This window comes from Phycomyces blakesleeanus (assembly GCF_001638985.1).
Source record: "Phycomyces blakesleeanus NRRL 1555(-) unplaced genomic scaffold PHYBLscaffold_22, whole genome shotgun sequence".
NCBI lineage: Eukaryota > Fungi > Mucoromycota > Mucoromycetes > Mucorales > Phycomycetaceae > Phycomyces > Phycomyces blakesleeanus.
The window spans coordinates 731651-746336 of NW_017265155.1; the positions used below are offsets into that span (position 1 = coordinate 731651).

The window sequence follows — 14686 nt, forward strand, 5'->3', positions numbered from 1 at the left end:
TTGTATTTATATGTTTTTAGGCATGAGTTGTCAAGTGAAAGAAGATCGGCTAAGCCAAGAATGCTAAAGAAGTTGTATTATTAATATATTAGAGTTTAATAAGTATGATGACTATTGTTGGTACGAGTCTATATATACATATACATACCTTGCTTGTAAGAAAATAAAAAAATTCAAACAGATCTCAGTACTGAATATTGTATTAAAATATTCGTTCGTCTGTTTTTAAAGTGTATCCGATTTATCCCAAAAAGTAAAAAATAAAGATTTTTTTGTCAAGACCTGCGCTTGAAGGCCGATCCACTCAAGTTTACACCCAAGCTTCTCAACAACCCTCATTCCTGCCTACTCGGCATGGCATCAAATTTACCATGACGGCAAAGTATCGGTGAAATGCTTTAATGCCAAACTGCTCGGGACAGGTGTCTGAGACACCCAAGTGAACAGCATAGCATTTACTTAGGCACCTTAACTTTGCTTCGGGTTCGTCCCTCATGTCCAGTTCTGTTTACCAGAGCGTGGGTTACAAGTATCAAAGTCTAAGCAATGAGGGACTTGAAAAGCACAGGGATCATTTCAACAGGAAGCAGTAAAATACAGGCGATTGTACTGGGTAATCTGTCGATTCTGCTGGAATCTACCTGTATTACCTCACGTCCAGGTGCTCAACGAATTTAAAAAACTCTACGCATCCAGGTGATACACCCTTATACTTGCACCTTTCTGTGACAATCTTGACATGTCCCAAAGGACAAAATCTGGAGAGCCAATATCCAACGTCCTAAGAAAATAGCATAAAGCTACCTCTGCGTTCCTCAGTCTTCTCCATGTTATGTGCCGCACAACACAGAAAAAACTGACGTGGATTTCATCCGGCTTTCGCCTTCATATGACTGACTCAGGAAGGTCTTTAACACCAGTTATGCTCTACACTAAGAGCTACTTTCCCTGACGGTACTTGTGATCAGTTGGTTTTTTATAAATAAGTTTAGCCTTCGATGAAACTTTTCACCGGGATTAGGGAGTTTGTAAAAACAACCCGACTCATCGGAAGCTACTTAACACAAAGACAAGAACTCAAGACAAGGTGAGGGGATTGCACCCTCCAATAACCTTTTCCAGGGAGTGAAGGCTACTGACTTGTTGGTATGTCTGGAAAAGCAGTTCACTAGTTCACAATCCAGAGCAGCCAAAAGACCACTCCGGTTCAAACATTGGAGCTTCTCCATCTCAAACAATAAAGTCCAAGACAGAATCCCTTTTGGTTTCTTCTCCCCTGCAGTAAATGCAAGTAGAATCGCGCAAGGCACAGATCAGATTTCAGACCATAGCACCTTGAGCGAACTCAATGGCCAGACTAGCCAAAGAGCGCAATGCTTCCAATAAAAAACCAGAATCTCATATTAAGACAAGCCCTATAAATAAGGCGTCTACAATGAGCGAGTTGGAAATGAGCCCGGAGACTCATTGTTAAAGACCATGATATACACATCTTGCATGAAAATGTTTACGTATATTCCTTTTGATATATCGTGACCAATAGAATACGAGGTATTCAGGGATCACTGCAAATGTAGAAATAGAAAAAAAATAGAGTAAAAGGTTAATATACTTGTCATGTCAAAGTATGTGCGCGTGTGCGCGTTTACTTACCTAACCGATAATCGCAAAGAGCTTAAAAAGTACTGATGCTCAAAAGCAAAACGGGACTGGAAACGGGACACTGGACACTGTAATAAAATAAAATAAAACATTAAATCATAGTTAGTGTGTTGATCGTGTCAAAGTGTGGGTATGTGTGTGTGTGTGTATGCGTTTACTTACCTAGCAGATAACCGCGTAGGGCTTAAACAGTACTTATGCTCGAAAGCAAAACGGAACTAGACACTGGACACTGGACACTGTCATAAAAAATGAAAGCATCGAACCATAGTTAGTGTGTTGATTGTGTCAAAGTATCTATCTGTATATTTACTTACCTGATACATGAACATGACGTGAAGGACCTCTCCGTAGCTACAGTGGAATGGACGCTGGGCATACAAGACAAAAAAAGCACAAGAGACACTGGGCTGTAGTTAGTACGCTGACCGTGTCAAGGCGTGTGTGTGTCTGTATATTGTCTTACCTGCTATTAGACTGGACATTGTTTTTGAAACTTAGCTAGAGACCGCGTCTGGGGTGCGTTTCCATAGTAAATATCAGTATGAGCCTTATGCAAATGGAAAGATATAGGCATCTAAAGGCGATTTTCTTACCGTGTCGGAAACCAAGGACCACCAAAGGGAAACCAGGAGGAAGAGGGGGGATTACAAGAAATTGGGAATTGTATCAATTTTTATATGAAAAAAATGGGGCTGGCGCAGCACAGAAGGCGTAAAAGGCCTATTTTGGGCAAATCAAAACAAATTCATATAAAAACTAAAGGGCTTTACGTTGTAGGTAAAAGTTATATGCTTTTTGTTCCAGACTATTATCAAAAACCTCTTGGTATTGCCTAATAAATACATTGAGTAGTACAGCCAATGGGTGAATTTGAGTATTACTATGCTTTATATAACCTTTTTATGTCTTTGGAGAAATATATTTTTCTATGTTTCTAATCACACTACTGATGATCATACTGTTTTTTAAAAATCCGCCATACAAATAAAGAAAGCCTCCTTAACCTTCTAACCACAATTTGTTTACTTTCATTTCACAAAGTATGTTAAAAGACATGTAAGTAGAAAAGTACTACTATTAAGCAAACAGTGGCATATATTTATTAAAGCAGTTGGTATTCTACCAGTTCTCAAGTATACTTTTTTTTTTAAAAAAAAATAGTCTATTCAATTCTATATATGTATGCAATATTTCTTTTGAACTACAAGTATAATATTTTTTCTTACTCTTGATAGATCAAAATATTGCTATTATAGTGTATATTCACACACGTTAGCCAGCACAGCTTATTATTTACAGAATTATGTTCAAAGACAAATAAATAACTGTATAAATGTTATTGCAAAAGAGACGAGTGGTTTATATGATAGATTGCTCAAATGGTTAAGAATAAAAGAGAATATATATTGTCAATATCAGTCTATTCTCTTAAAAGTAATAGAGAAAATAAAAAGAGAGATATGTTAGGGTGATCTATATTACATTTATTTTCTTATGCTTATATATATATATATCAGCAGCTAATAGAATAAGATAATTAGCAAGAGCAATTTCAGCAGCTTCTTTACAGAAATCTTTTTACTTCAAGTTATAATATATTAAGACTTGTAGCGTATTAATTACTTTTGAACAATATTTCAAGGCTTATAGAGATTCTTTCCTTTACGTTAATTTTTATATTTTATACTAGTACAGTCTAAGTATCTATTGACAAGCTGGTGGCTCAGTTGGTTTTGGACAAGTACCCATATTCAATTACCAACACAATTATTATTATATAAACTATCGAATTATCTCAATAACGTGATATCAGCTTAACTCAAAGAAAACTATATAGTCCCAAACAAATCAATCCCATAAAGAACAGTTTTTACACTTATATTTTCTTTTCCTTTCTTTTTTCTGGGTCTCGATCATAAGAACACTACTATTTTCTACAAAAGCTGTGAATGTTGATCTGACCACCCCTTCTTCTCTTTTTATCTATACTTTTTTCATCAACCATTACATCACATAAACCAATATAGCACGTCTCACCACTCTCCTACCAGATTATCTGCAATCCTTTAACATTATATTTCTGTGACCTCCATTCCTCATTCAATATTGATTAATATTGACATTGACATGTTGCATGTATATTCACATTTTCGGCCGGCCCAAACATATCACATATCTCTAAATCTTTTTGTATCAATTATGTAAACCAATCGATTAAGTAATAATTTTGGGAAGAACATGATTGTTACCACTGGCGCAGCAATCAATTGAAAATCATAAGGACTGTAACAATGAACCCCAACAATGACTATCTACCTCTATTTCTCTCTCTTATTTTTTTATGAAGCATAGTTTATTCCAACCTCTTAGTAATAGCTTAGTAATATCTAACTAATTATATTATTTTATTTATTATCAAAATATCTATATAAACATCGAAAGATGAAAGCAATAAAGAACATCCTTACATATCACTTCTATTTTCTTTTTATCTTTCTCGAGAGAACAAGCTGCCAATTGCCAATATTAGGGCTAAGGAGTTGTTAGAGGAGATTGATACATATTCTCTTTTTCTGTTAACCATTTGGACTACTTCTTTATATAAACCAATACATTCCGTCTCAATAGTATACAATGATGATAACAGAAACTCCAAGAGATTATGCCTACTACAAGGCTGATAATTTTGGAAATATTTAACTTAATTTTTTGATATTAGAAATAAAAGTAAAGCATATAATAAAGTGCTTTTAGGGGAAAAATGAGTACATTTACTAGTGAAGAATACTATTAAATAGTAGAATAGTAAAATAGTTCTGTTAATTGTAACTGAAAGTTGACCCTTTATTTATTTATTTATTTATTTATTTTTGACTTTTTCAGTGCCAATACAGCTTAAGTCGATTTATTAAAAAAAATAGAAAATGGGACTAACTGATATGCTCTTAGACATTCAAGCTTACTGTAACTTTTTCAGTAGAAGAAATAAATCAAATTAAAGTCGGCTACATGAGCCAATTCTTATAAGTTGAGAAGCTTTAATATTAAATAATACTGAGCTAGTGTACAAGAGTAAGTTTATAGAAGAAAACCAAGAAATAAAAAGTGGAATTATAAACATAACTAAAACTCTGTGATTGTTTTTTTTTGCTCTTACCTAATATCAACAAGTGATCAAAATTCACTGTATGACTATCAGTAATATAATGACATAAGTAATTTTATTAAATGTAAGTCTTTCTAGTAATAGAAAAAAAAAGGCTGCAAGTAATATATGTTTGATATGATCCTAAATAAGTGTCTCCGAAATCAATACTAATAGCTATCCAAAAGATTAGAAACTGTACAGAAAATAAGTATACTAAAATAAAGATGGATAATTTGATTTTGATAATTTGATTTACTCATTATTCTCTACCTATTTTAGACTGGGGTATTCTTATAAAAGCAAAGTTATCCAATAAGCTGGCAGACAGGGTAGTGATGAAATAGAACAGAAGATATGAGAACATAATTACGTGCAAGAATAAAAAAAAATATCCTGCAAAAATCCAGCTATACTTTTTTAGTGTATTATGGTTGAGATAGTTGCAACATAAGTATACTCTGTCACTATGTCTGTTAGTTTTTTATGCTCACATACGCTTACTCACTCACCCATAAATATACATTGTCCTTCCCTAAAATAGAGGTCATAAATTGTAGGCGGCTTATCAAACACTTAATGCATCATATGTCTCATATGTAATAAAGAAAAAGCCAAGTTTCCTGCTCCTAAAGTTACACCGCATATTATCAAATGCATGGCCCCTAATAAACCCTATATGATGGCTTTGTGAAGTCTAAAGAAAATTATAAATATCTAAGTCAAAATAAAATAATAAAAACCAAATAGCTAGTGCATACTTTTGCCATCAAATAAGTAGTGGTAGTGATAGCCATATTAAAAAGAAAAGACAGAGTAAGCCTATCAAGTATTTAAGAGTATATTTAATATGTATGTCACTCATACTAAAAGTAGTAAGTACAGAAAATAAAAAAAAAGAAAGCATGACGATCATATGCATATTCACGTAATCAGCAAAGAATTTGATTGAAAAAAAAAACAAATACAAGGGTATTTATGTTTCTACCACTACTCAGCCCACATTCCCTTGCCATTTTCTATAAATTCACTCTTTTTTTTTCTGTTTTCATTCTTCTTTCTTTCTTTCTCTTTTTTCACTTTTTACATGGTAAGCTTGAAACTCTGCTCTCAAAGGTAAGTTACATCTTTATATACCCTTTAATATAGCTGTCTATATATTGGGTATTTTCTATAGACTATTACAGCAACGTAAGTACTTTACACCTCAAAGGATTTTTACACGTTTTATATTCTTCACCCATTAAAACTTGTTATCCTTAACACGCCAGACAGTACGCTACATGTTTCACAGCAAAACTCTTCTCTGTGGCCTTATATTTTACACTTGGCTTCCATAAACGACTTTATCAAAAAAAAAGTGAAGACCACCAGAAAAAAATCCGATATTCTTTAATATTTATATATTATTATTATTCCGTCTACAATACGAGTATAGAACATACAAAGGGCGCAGGTTTGTGGTATCAGTATTTCTCCATTCTCAAAATAACTAGCAGCACATATATAGTAGCTAGGAATATATACACGCAGTCAAAACACAATATTGATACATTATACCTACCGCCCAAACCATAACCTTGATATTAGGATTATTATTCGAATACCAAACGTTACGCTTAACTTACAGTTAAATTTTAACCACTATAAGTTTAATTTCAAAGTCACTCGCCCATAAAACAAAGTAGTAAAGCGGTAAATACATGCAAAAAAGGCTAACAGTGGGATAAAATATTAATATGACAGGTACTAACCCAGCCAATTTATTATAAAAAATATTACAGCTCTAATACAGGTATAGTTATTCCAGCAGCATATCTATACAGTTGAATATGACAATACACCAAAGACACTACAGACATTTATTGTAAGCCATATCGATAAGTGGAGAGTGAGAATTAATCATAGTTGTGCTAGCAGCAGTTTTTATTTCTACACCAGATAGCTGTGACCTGAGTATGACTAACCGAACAGCAAGTCTTACTATATTGTTACCACGACTACAACGACTACCAAGACTACGACGATTACGACGATTACGGTTAAAACGAACATTGGGATTATTACGACCATTACGACCATTACGACCATTACAATTATTACGACGATAACGACGATTACGACGCTTACGACGCTTACGACGATAACGACGATAACGACCATTACGACCATTAAATTTCTGTATTGTTTATTAGATGTAGAATTCTAAGACAGTTACGACAATTACGACGAATACGACGATTATGACGAATACGACGATTACAACAATTACTTTTTTGTATTGTTTATTAGATTTAGAATTCTAACACAGTTACTACCACTGCAACAATTACGACCACTACGACGATTACGACGATTACGACGATTACGACGATTGCGACGATTGCGACGATTATGACGAATACGACGATTACAACAATTACTTTTTTGTATTGTTTATTAGATTTAGAATTCTAACACAGTTACTACCACTACAACAATTACGACCACTACAACAATTACGACCACTACGACGATTACGACGATTACGACGATTACGACGATTACGACCATAACTACGATTGCGACGATTACTTTTTTGTATTGTTTATTAAATTTAGAATTCTAACACAGTTACTACCACTACAACAGTTACAACAATTAAGACGATAAAGACGATTACAAAGATAACCACGATAACGACCTTACGACCCTACCACCATTACGACAATTACGACAATTACGACCAGTACTTTTCTGTATCGTTTACTAGATGTATAATTATAAGACAGTTAAGACCATTACGACCATCAGGACGAATACGACAAATACAACGAATACGACCATTAATGACCATTACGATCATTAATTTTCTGTATTGTTTATTTGATGCAGAATTCTAAGACAGTTATGAAGATTACGACGATTACGACGATTACGACCATCAAGACCATTACGACAATTAATTTGCTGTATTGTTTATTAGATGTAGAATTCTAGGACCGTTATGACGATTATAACCACTGCGACCACTACGACCACTTCGGCAATTAAGACGATTACGATCATTACGACCATTACGACCATTAAATTTCTGTATTGTTTATTACATGTAGAATTCTAAGACAGTTACGACGATTATGACTATTACAATTATTACAATTATTACAACCACTACGACTACTACGAGCATTACGAGCACTACGACCATTGCGGGCACTATGACCATCACGAGCACTATGACCATCACGACCATTACTTTTCTTTATTGTTTATTAGATGTAGAATTTGAAGACGATCAAGTCGATTAGGACGATTACGACGGTTAATATTATTGAGACGATTATGACGATAACGGTAAGAAACTGATACAAGACAATGTGGATAAGGCTTAAAATACTGGTGGTCATTGGTATCGGTAAATATAGACTCAGTTTTGGACATGGCTATACTAACATCACGCTTTTTATTTATGCTTGAGAAATCTCTGATATAAGTATAACTATCCGAATACCAAATTTAGCTGTAGTATTAAGCGAAAGTGTTTTTCTGAAGAATAAAATATACCTAGATGTGTATCTAGTTTGTAAATATCGATACTCAAAGTTAAAAAAGAACTACCATGAATATTAAAAGGATATTGTTACATAGTAATTCCTTTTTGAAGCCTTCATTAACTATTAAAAATTAAACCACTATGTTGAAAATACTTTTTTGTGCGGTCTTCTGTACCTTATGTTGTTCAATATTAAATGTGGTATATTCACCACAGTTGAGTGAAGAACGGACTCCATAACCAAACACTGGTTCCTTCTTGCTAATGAATTTAGCAAGTTAACAATCTCCAGAACTGTTACACACCAGGCACACGTACACTACACACTCATATAGTGTAAACCAACTATTACACAAAGGGGATTTGAATTACTGGGATTTTAATAGTAGCATATAAAAACAATATTAATTTGTCTCTTGAATAAATAACACTCTCACAGTATCTACGTTTCTTATTATCGAGATACTAACCCATAAACAATCCCGAATACCTCATTAAAAACTATAGTTAAGGGAAAAAGTGTTGCAACGTTATTCAACACACGATTACATTCTTTGAATGACAATTTCTTTCTTTCACTTTTACATTACAATTCTAAATAAGAATGCAACAACCTAAACGCGCAGAAAAGTTCAAGAAGCCTTCAACTAAAGGACACAAGCAAACTGATAATACAACTCGTGTAATAATTGTGCACGAGAGCGTTAAGAATGGCACTAGTCAAGCTAACATTTCCAGAAAAGCTGATGTAAGCAGATACGTAGCTTACCGTGTTCTCAAAGTTTACAAAGAAATTGACTCGTACAAAGCTGGTGTATGATCTGGTAGACCGAAAAGGTTGAATGAGAGAGACAAGAGAGAGATCCTCCATGAGATTAATCACGATGCAGCAACACCAATGACCACAATTTACATAACTTTATATACACCTGTGTCAGTAAAAACTATGCGAAAAGTTTTGCGTAGTGTTGGAATACACTCTCAAAAAATTATCTCAAAGTCAAAGGTCTATGAAATTAATCGGAAAAAGCGATTACAATGGGCAAAAGAACATCTGTGGTATTTCAGGTACGAAACAATAGAAAAATAAAATATTTGATAATAGAGACGTATAGAAATACTTTGAGACTGTATATAAGTTGTCTTTATTCATAAATAAAAAGTGTCCCTTTTTATAAGAAAACACAATCTGCTCTTGTCATTACGTCTTAGTTTCTTAAGGCTTTCTTCCTTTACTATATTTGGTTATTAGAGTGTATTTACTGCTTAACTAGTGTCGGTGTTACAATTATGACATCAAGTCATAAATTGTACTTCTTTAGCTCTTAGCTATTCTTTTCTCTTTTACACTAGAGCTTTAGGACTTCCTACTAAATTAGCTCCATATCGATCTGACACAGTTTACCCGGCAGTATGATATAATTATCTTAACAATCTTTAAGATATTATCTACAGTACTAACTGTAATAATTATTGGGCTGATTACTTAATCGTTTATATATATTTTATACTGACAAGATGATAGCTACTACGCTATCCCAATATGAATATGTTCTTATATGTGATAAATCCAACATCCGAGTGTCTGGATCACCACAACATCTGCGTTGGAAATTGACGGGTTGGGATGTCATCATCTGGTCTGATGAGTCGGAATTCCGACTCCACGGTAGTGATGGACGCCAAAACGTTCTCAGGCGTAACAAGATTGGTCTGCAGCCTGACTTTGTCTCACCAACAGTGAAGTTTGGAGGTGAGTCCATTATGGTCTGGGGGTTCTTCTTTGGCAAGAGTGTCGGATATTTAAATGCTGTAAAGGGGAATATCGATTCTAAGAAGTACATGTCATCTTCGAAAAGTCATACCTTCCACCTATGAAGACTGGTACAGTCGGTTTTGGACGAGATCAGTTTTCGGCCACACTCATTTGACATGACCATACCTGGTCAATGCGAGTAACGGTCTAAAAAACTGTCAAATTTACTCTAAGTTTCTCCTTATTTTACTTCTTTCATGACTTGTTCATATCGAAGTTATTTCCATAACTTTTATTTTCCAGTTCTAAGCGTCACAAGTACCTCTATTCAATTAGCCACACTATTACTATCCAAACTATCCAATTATATCAATAACCATGCTATCAACTTATTTCAGAAAATCTATATAATCCTAAACAAATGAATTCAATAAAGATCATCTTATATACACTTATATTTTCTTTTCTTTTATTTCTAATTCTTGATCTGAAGAGCGCCTTTATTTGCTGCGAAGGCTACAAGTGTTGATCTTACCATCCCTTTCTTCTTTCTATATACCTTCTCTTACCAACCCTTACACCACACAAACCAACACAGCATATCTCAAGACTTTTAGAGAAAAAAACAGCTGAAGACGATTCAAATTGCACGATGACAATGTCAGCTGCCATACAAGTGCAATGAGCAAGACTTCGAAAAATAAGAATCGTCTTCAACTTTTGGATAGCTGGCCACCACAAAGTCCAGACCTCAACCCTATTGAGCATATCTGGGCTTATCTAAAGCATAGAATTAGAACAAACAAATATAGACTATATAATATTCATTATTTGCATCACGCTGTATAGAAAGAATAGTGTACAATTCCAAAAAAAAAAGATATTTACAGCAATTAGATTCCAGTATGCCTAGAAGATGTCAGGCTGTGATCAGTGCCAAGGGCAACTGTACAAAATAATAAAGATGTTATTTTTTTCATACATTATAAAACAAATTACTTTTATCTTTATGTTTTAGTAGTTCGAAAATGTTAAAGGGCGTTTTGGATATATTTTTTGAATTTGAAAAGTATATATATTTCTGTAGAGATGTGGAAAATGAAAAACCTTGCAAGACTCTTTCCCCTCACTGTATTACTGCTGTATTTGAGATACTTTAATATCCGATATCATATACGAACCCAGACAGAAGTACCTGTCAAAGAGGTCGTTATAAATGATTATCCAATATGAAGTCCTATCTGAAACATAATAGCAATGCGTCTGATCCACCATTGGATCATCTTCAAGAAGTACTTAAACTATTATCGCAAAGCCGTTACGATGACTCATATCCAGGGTGACTAGATATATCTCAATAAATATAAATACCATAGACAAAATAACTTTTATTAAGATAACTCGATTTGACTTGAACTTTTAATAAACACAATAAAAAAGAGTCTCAAAGTACTTATCGTTCCACCTTTCCACATACAAATATAACAATTACTATAAAAATATGCCAGGAAGCTTTATCTTCTTAGTAGATATATCCGCTATTTTTATCTTCATTGAGAGCTTAAATAAATAAAATATTCCTCATTCTCATTAGCTTATTTCTAGTGTCTTGGAACTTCCATATGACCCAAACATATCTTATCTTTCTAAATCTTTTTCTTTGTATCAATTACGTAAATAAATTGCTCAAGTCGTGGCGACAAGAAGAATATAATTCTTATAGCTGGCAAAGAAATCAATTAAAAAGTGCAAGAATTTCAACAATCAACGCCAACAATATCGATCTATTTCTATTTCTTTCTCTTATTCATCATTACTTATCCAAAGAAGTATAGTTTACCCCAATATCTTAGTAATAGATTAGCAATATCTTACTTATTATCTCATTATCTTATTTATTAATTATTGAAATATCTATATAAGCATCAAAAGAGGAAAGTAATAAGAAACATCCTTACAAATCACTTTTATTTTCTTTTTCTCTTTCTTGAGAGAACAAGCTGCCAATTGCCAATATTTGGGCCAAGGAGTTGTTAGAGGAGACCAATATATATCCCTTTCTTTCTGTTAACCATTTGGGCCACTTCTTCATATAAACGAACATAGCCCTTATTACCATCAGAAACTACCATCTGGCTCAGGCGCACAGCACATGAGTTTAAATACAGTCTTTTTTTTATAAATAATTTTTTCAGAACATTGAGTATAAAATATCACTCTTTTATTACTACTGTAAAAAAATAACATTAATTTCTGATCCATATATCCTTTTATCAACCATCTATGATAAAAAAAAACGAGAGTATTTAGTGTCAAAAAAACAGTATGCACAAGCGCCTAAAAACTATTAAGCTAATGAACCTGATTATTATATTTACAAAGAGAAGATATTTAATTGAATTTTTGAAAGTATAACAAGATTCTGTCACGCTGTGTTTGGGTCTATCCATCTTCTGTGTATCTAAAAAGCACACCACCCTTAATTCCCTCCTCACCTCATCAATTGCAAGATGTCACAATACTCTTTATATATTGAATTTTTTCCCATTACTTACTTCAAAAACTTCACCCTATCTTTTTTTTACTTTTATTTCCCCACACCTTCTTTCGTTCTCATTCTTCCGAAAAACATTCTTTAAGAAAAACTTATAAATATTTACAAACAATTCATAACTGAAGGACAACTTTGAAACCATACTACAAAAAAAACGATACTCTGTTTGTCAAAAACACACCTTTCTTCTGAAGAAAAATTCCATTCGCTCTCTAAGCTACGAATCGTTGAATTTAGTATTTAGACAAATTAGTCTGTTCTTTTCCCTTTTTTACAAAATCTATTTCTTCCTTGCAATTTCCCTTTCTCGCTCTTTCTCGCTCTTTCTCTCTCTTGGTCTTTCTGCCAAATCTCTATTTCTATAATCCCTCTTTTTCCTGAACAATTATATCCAAAGAACAACACACTACAAGATAATTCTGATCACTCGGAAGGTAATATCTAAACTTTTCCATATGACACTGAAAACCGCGTGTAGTTCTTAATATTGAACAACATAAGGTACAGAAGACCGCACAAAAAAGTATTTTCAACATAGTGGTTTAATTTTTAATAGTTAATGAAGGCTTCAAAAAGGAATTACTATGTAACAATATCCTTTTAATATTCATGGTAGTTCTTTTTTAACTTTGAGTATCGATATTTACAAACTAGATACACATCTAGGTATATTTTATTCTTCAGAAAAACACTTTCGCTTAATACTACAGCTAAATTTGGTATTCGGATAGTTATACTTATATCAGAGATTTCTCAAGCATAAATAAAAAGCGTGATGTTAGTATAGCCATGTCCAAAACTGAGTCTATATTTACCGATACCAATGACCACCAGTATTTTAAGCCTTATCCACATTGTCTTGTATCAGTTTCTTACCGTTATCGTCATAATCGTCTCAATAATATTAACCGTCGTAATCGTCCTAATCGACTTGATCGTCTTCAAATTCTACATCTAATAAACAATAAAGAAAAGTAATGGTCGTGATGGTCATAGTGCTCGTGATGGTCATAGTGCCCGCAATGGTCGTAGTGCTCGTAATGCTCGTAGTAGTCGTAGTGGTTGTAATAATTGTAATAATTGTAATAGTCATAATCGTCGTAACTGTCTTAGAATTCTACATGTAATAAACAATACAGAAATTTAATGGTCGTAATGGTCGTAATGATCGTAATCGTCTTAATTGCCGAAGTGGTCGTAGTGGTCGCAGTGGTTATAATCGTCATAACGGTCCTAGAATTCTACATCTAATAAACAATACAGCAAATTAATTGTCGTAATGGTCTTGATGGTCGTAATCGTCGTAATCGTCGTAATCTTCATAACTGTCTTAGAATTCTGCATCAAATAAACAATACAGAAAATTAATGATCGTAATGGTCATTAATGGTCGTATTCGTTGTATTTGTCGTATTCGTCCTGATGGTCGTAATGGTCTTAACTGTCTTATAATTATACATCTAGTAAACGATACAGAAAAGTACTGGTCGTAATTGTCGTAATTGTCGTAATGGTGGTAGGGTCGTAAGGTCGTTATCGTGGTTATCTTTGTAATCGTCTTTATCGTCTTAATTGTTGTAACTGTTGTAGTGGTAGTAACTGTGTTAGAATTCTAAATTTAATAAACAATACAAAAAAGTAATCGTCGCAATCGTAGTTATGGTCGTAATCGTCGTAATCGTCGTAATCGTCGTAATCGTCGTAGTGGTCGTAATTGTTGTAGTGGTCGTAATTGTTGTAGTGGTAGTAACTGTGTTAGAATTCTAAATCTAATAAACAATACAAAAAAGTAATTGTTGTAATCGTCGTATTCGTCATAATCGTCGCAATCGTCGCAATCGTCGTAATCGTCGTAATCGTCGTAATCGTCGTAGTGGTCGTAATTGTTGCAGTGGTAGTAACTGTGTTAGAATTCTAAATCTAATAAACAATACAAAAAAGTAATTGTTGTAATCGTCGTATTCGTCATAATCGTCGTATTCGTCGTAATTGTCGTAACTGTCTTAGAATTCTACATCTAATAAACAATAC

The 14686-nt window shown here is 33.5% G+C and overlaps 3 protein-coding genes across 3 annotated transcripts; 2 read left to right on the plus strand and 1 right to left on the minus strand.

The window, feature by feature from the left end:
- Positions 1 to 325: 325 nt before the first annotated feature.
- Positions 326 to 8233, minus strand: PHYBLDRAFT_149732 (hypothetical protein; the record flags this gene model as incomplete). The annotated part of the gene is made up of 14 exons (XM_018432326.1): positions 326 to 504; positions 720 to 781; positions 944 to 1004; positions 1064 to 1276; positions 1335 to 1357; positions 1654 to 1730; positions 1980 to 2033; positions 6795 to 6989; positions 7129 to 7232; positions 7295 to 7365; positions 7420 to 7502; positions 7560 to 7688; positions 7900 to 8052; positions 8162 to 8233. 14 exons carry the CDS (start codon positions 8231 to 8233, stop codon positions 326 to 328), a joined length of 1476 nt encoding a protein of 491 aa, XP_018287377.1.
- Positions 8234 to 8949: 716 nt separating this feature from the next.
- On the plus strand, positions 8950 to 9191 carry PHYBLDRAFT_149733 (hypothetical protein; the record flags this gene model as incomplete). The annotated part of the gene is made up of 2 exons (XM_018432327.1): positions 8950 to 9093; positions 9174 to 9191. The coding sequence occupies 2 exons, from the start codon at positions 8950 to 8952 to the stop codon at positions 9189 to 9191; spliced, it is 162 nt and encodes a 53-aa protein (XP_018287378.1).
- A 4253-nt stretch (positions 9192 to 13444) lies between these two features.
- Positions 13445 to 14573, plus strand: PHYBLDRAFT_149735 (hypothetical protein; the record flags this gene model as incomplete). The annotated part of the gene is made up of 7 exons (XM_018432328.1): positions 13445 to 13592; positions 13652 to 13719; positions 13769 to 13885; positions 13990 to 14118; positions 14176 to 14258; positions 14313 to 14383; positions 14446 to 14573. The coding sequence occupies 7 exons, from the start codon at positions 13445 to 13447 to the stop codon at positions 14571 to 14573; spliced, it is 744 nt and encodes a 247-aa protein (XP_018287379.1).
- Between the last annotated feature and the right edge of the window lie 113 nt (positions 14574 to 14686).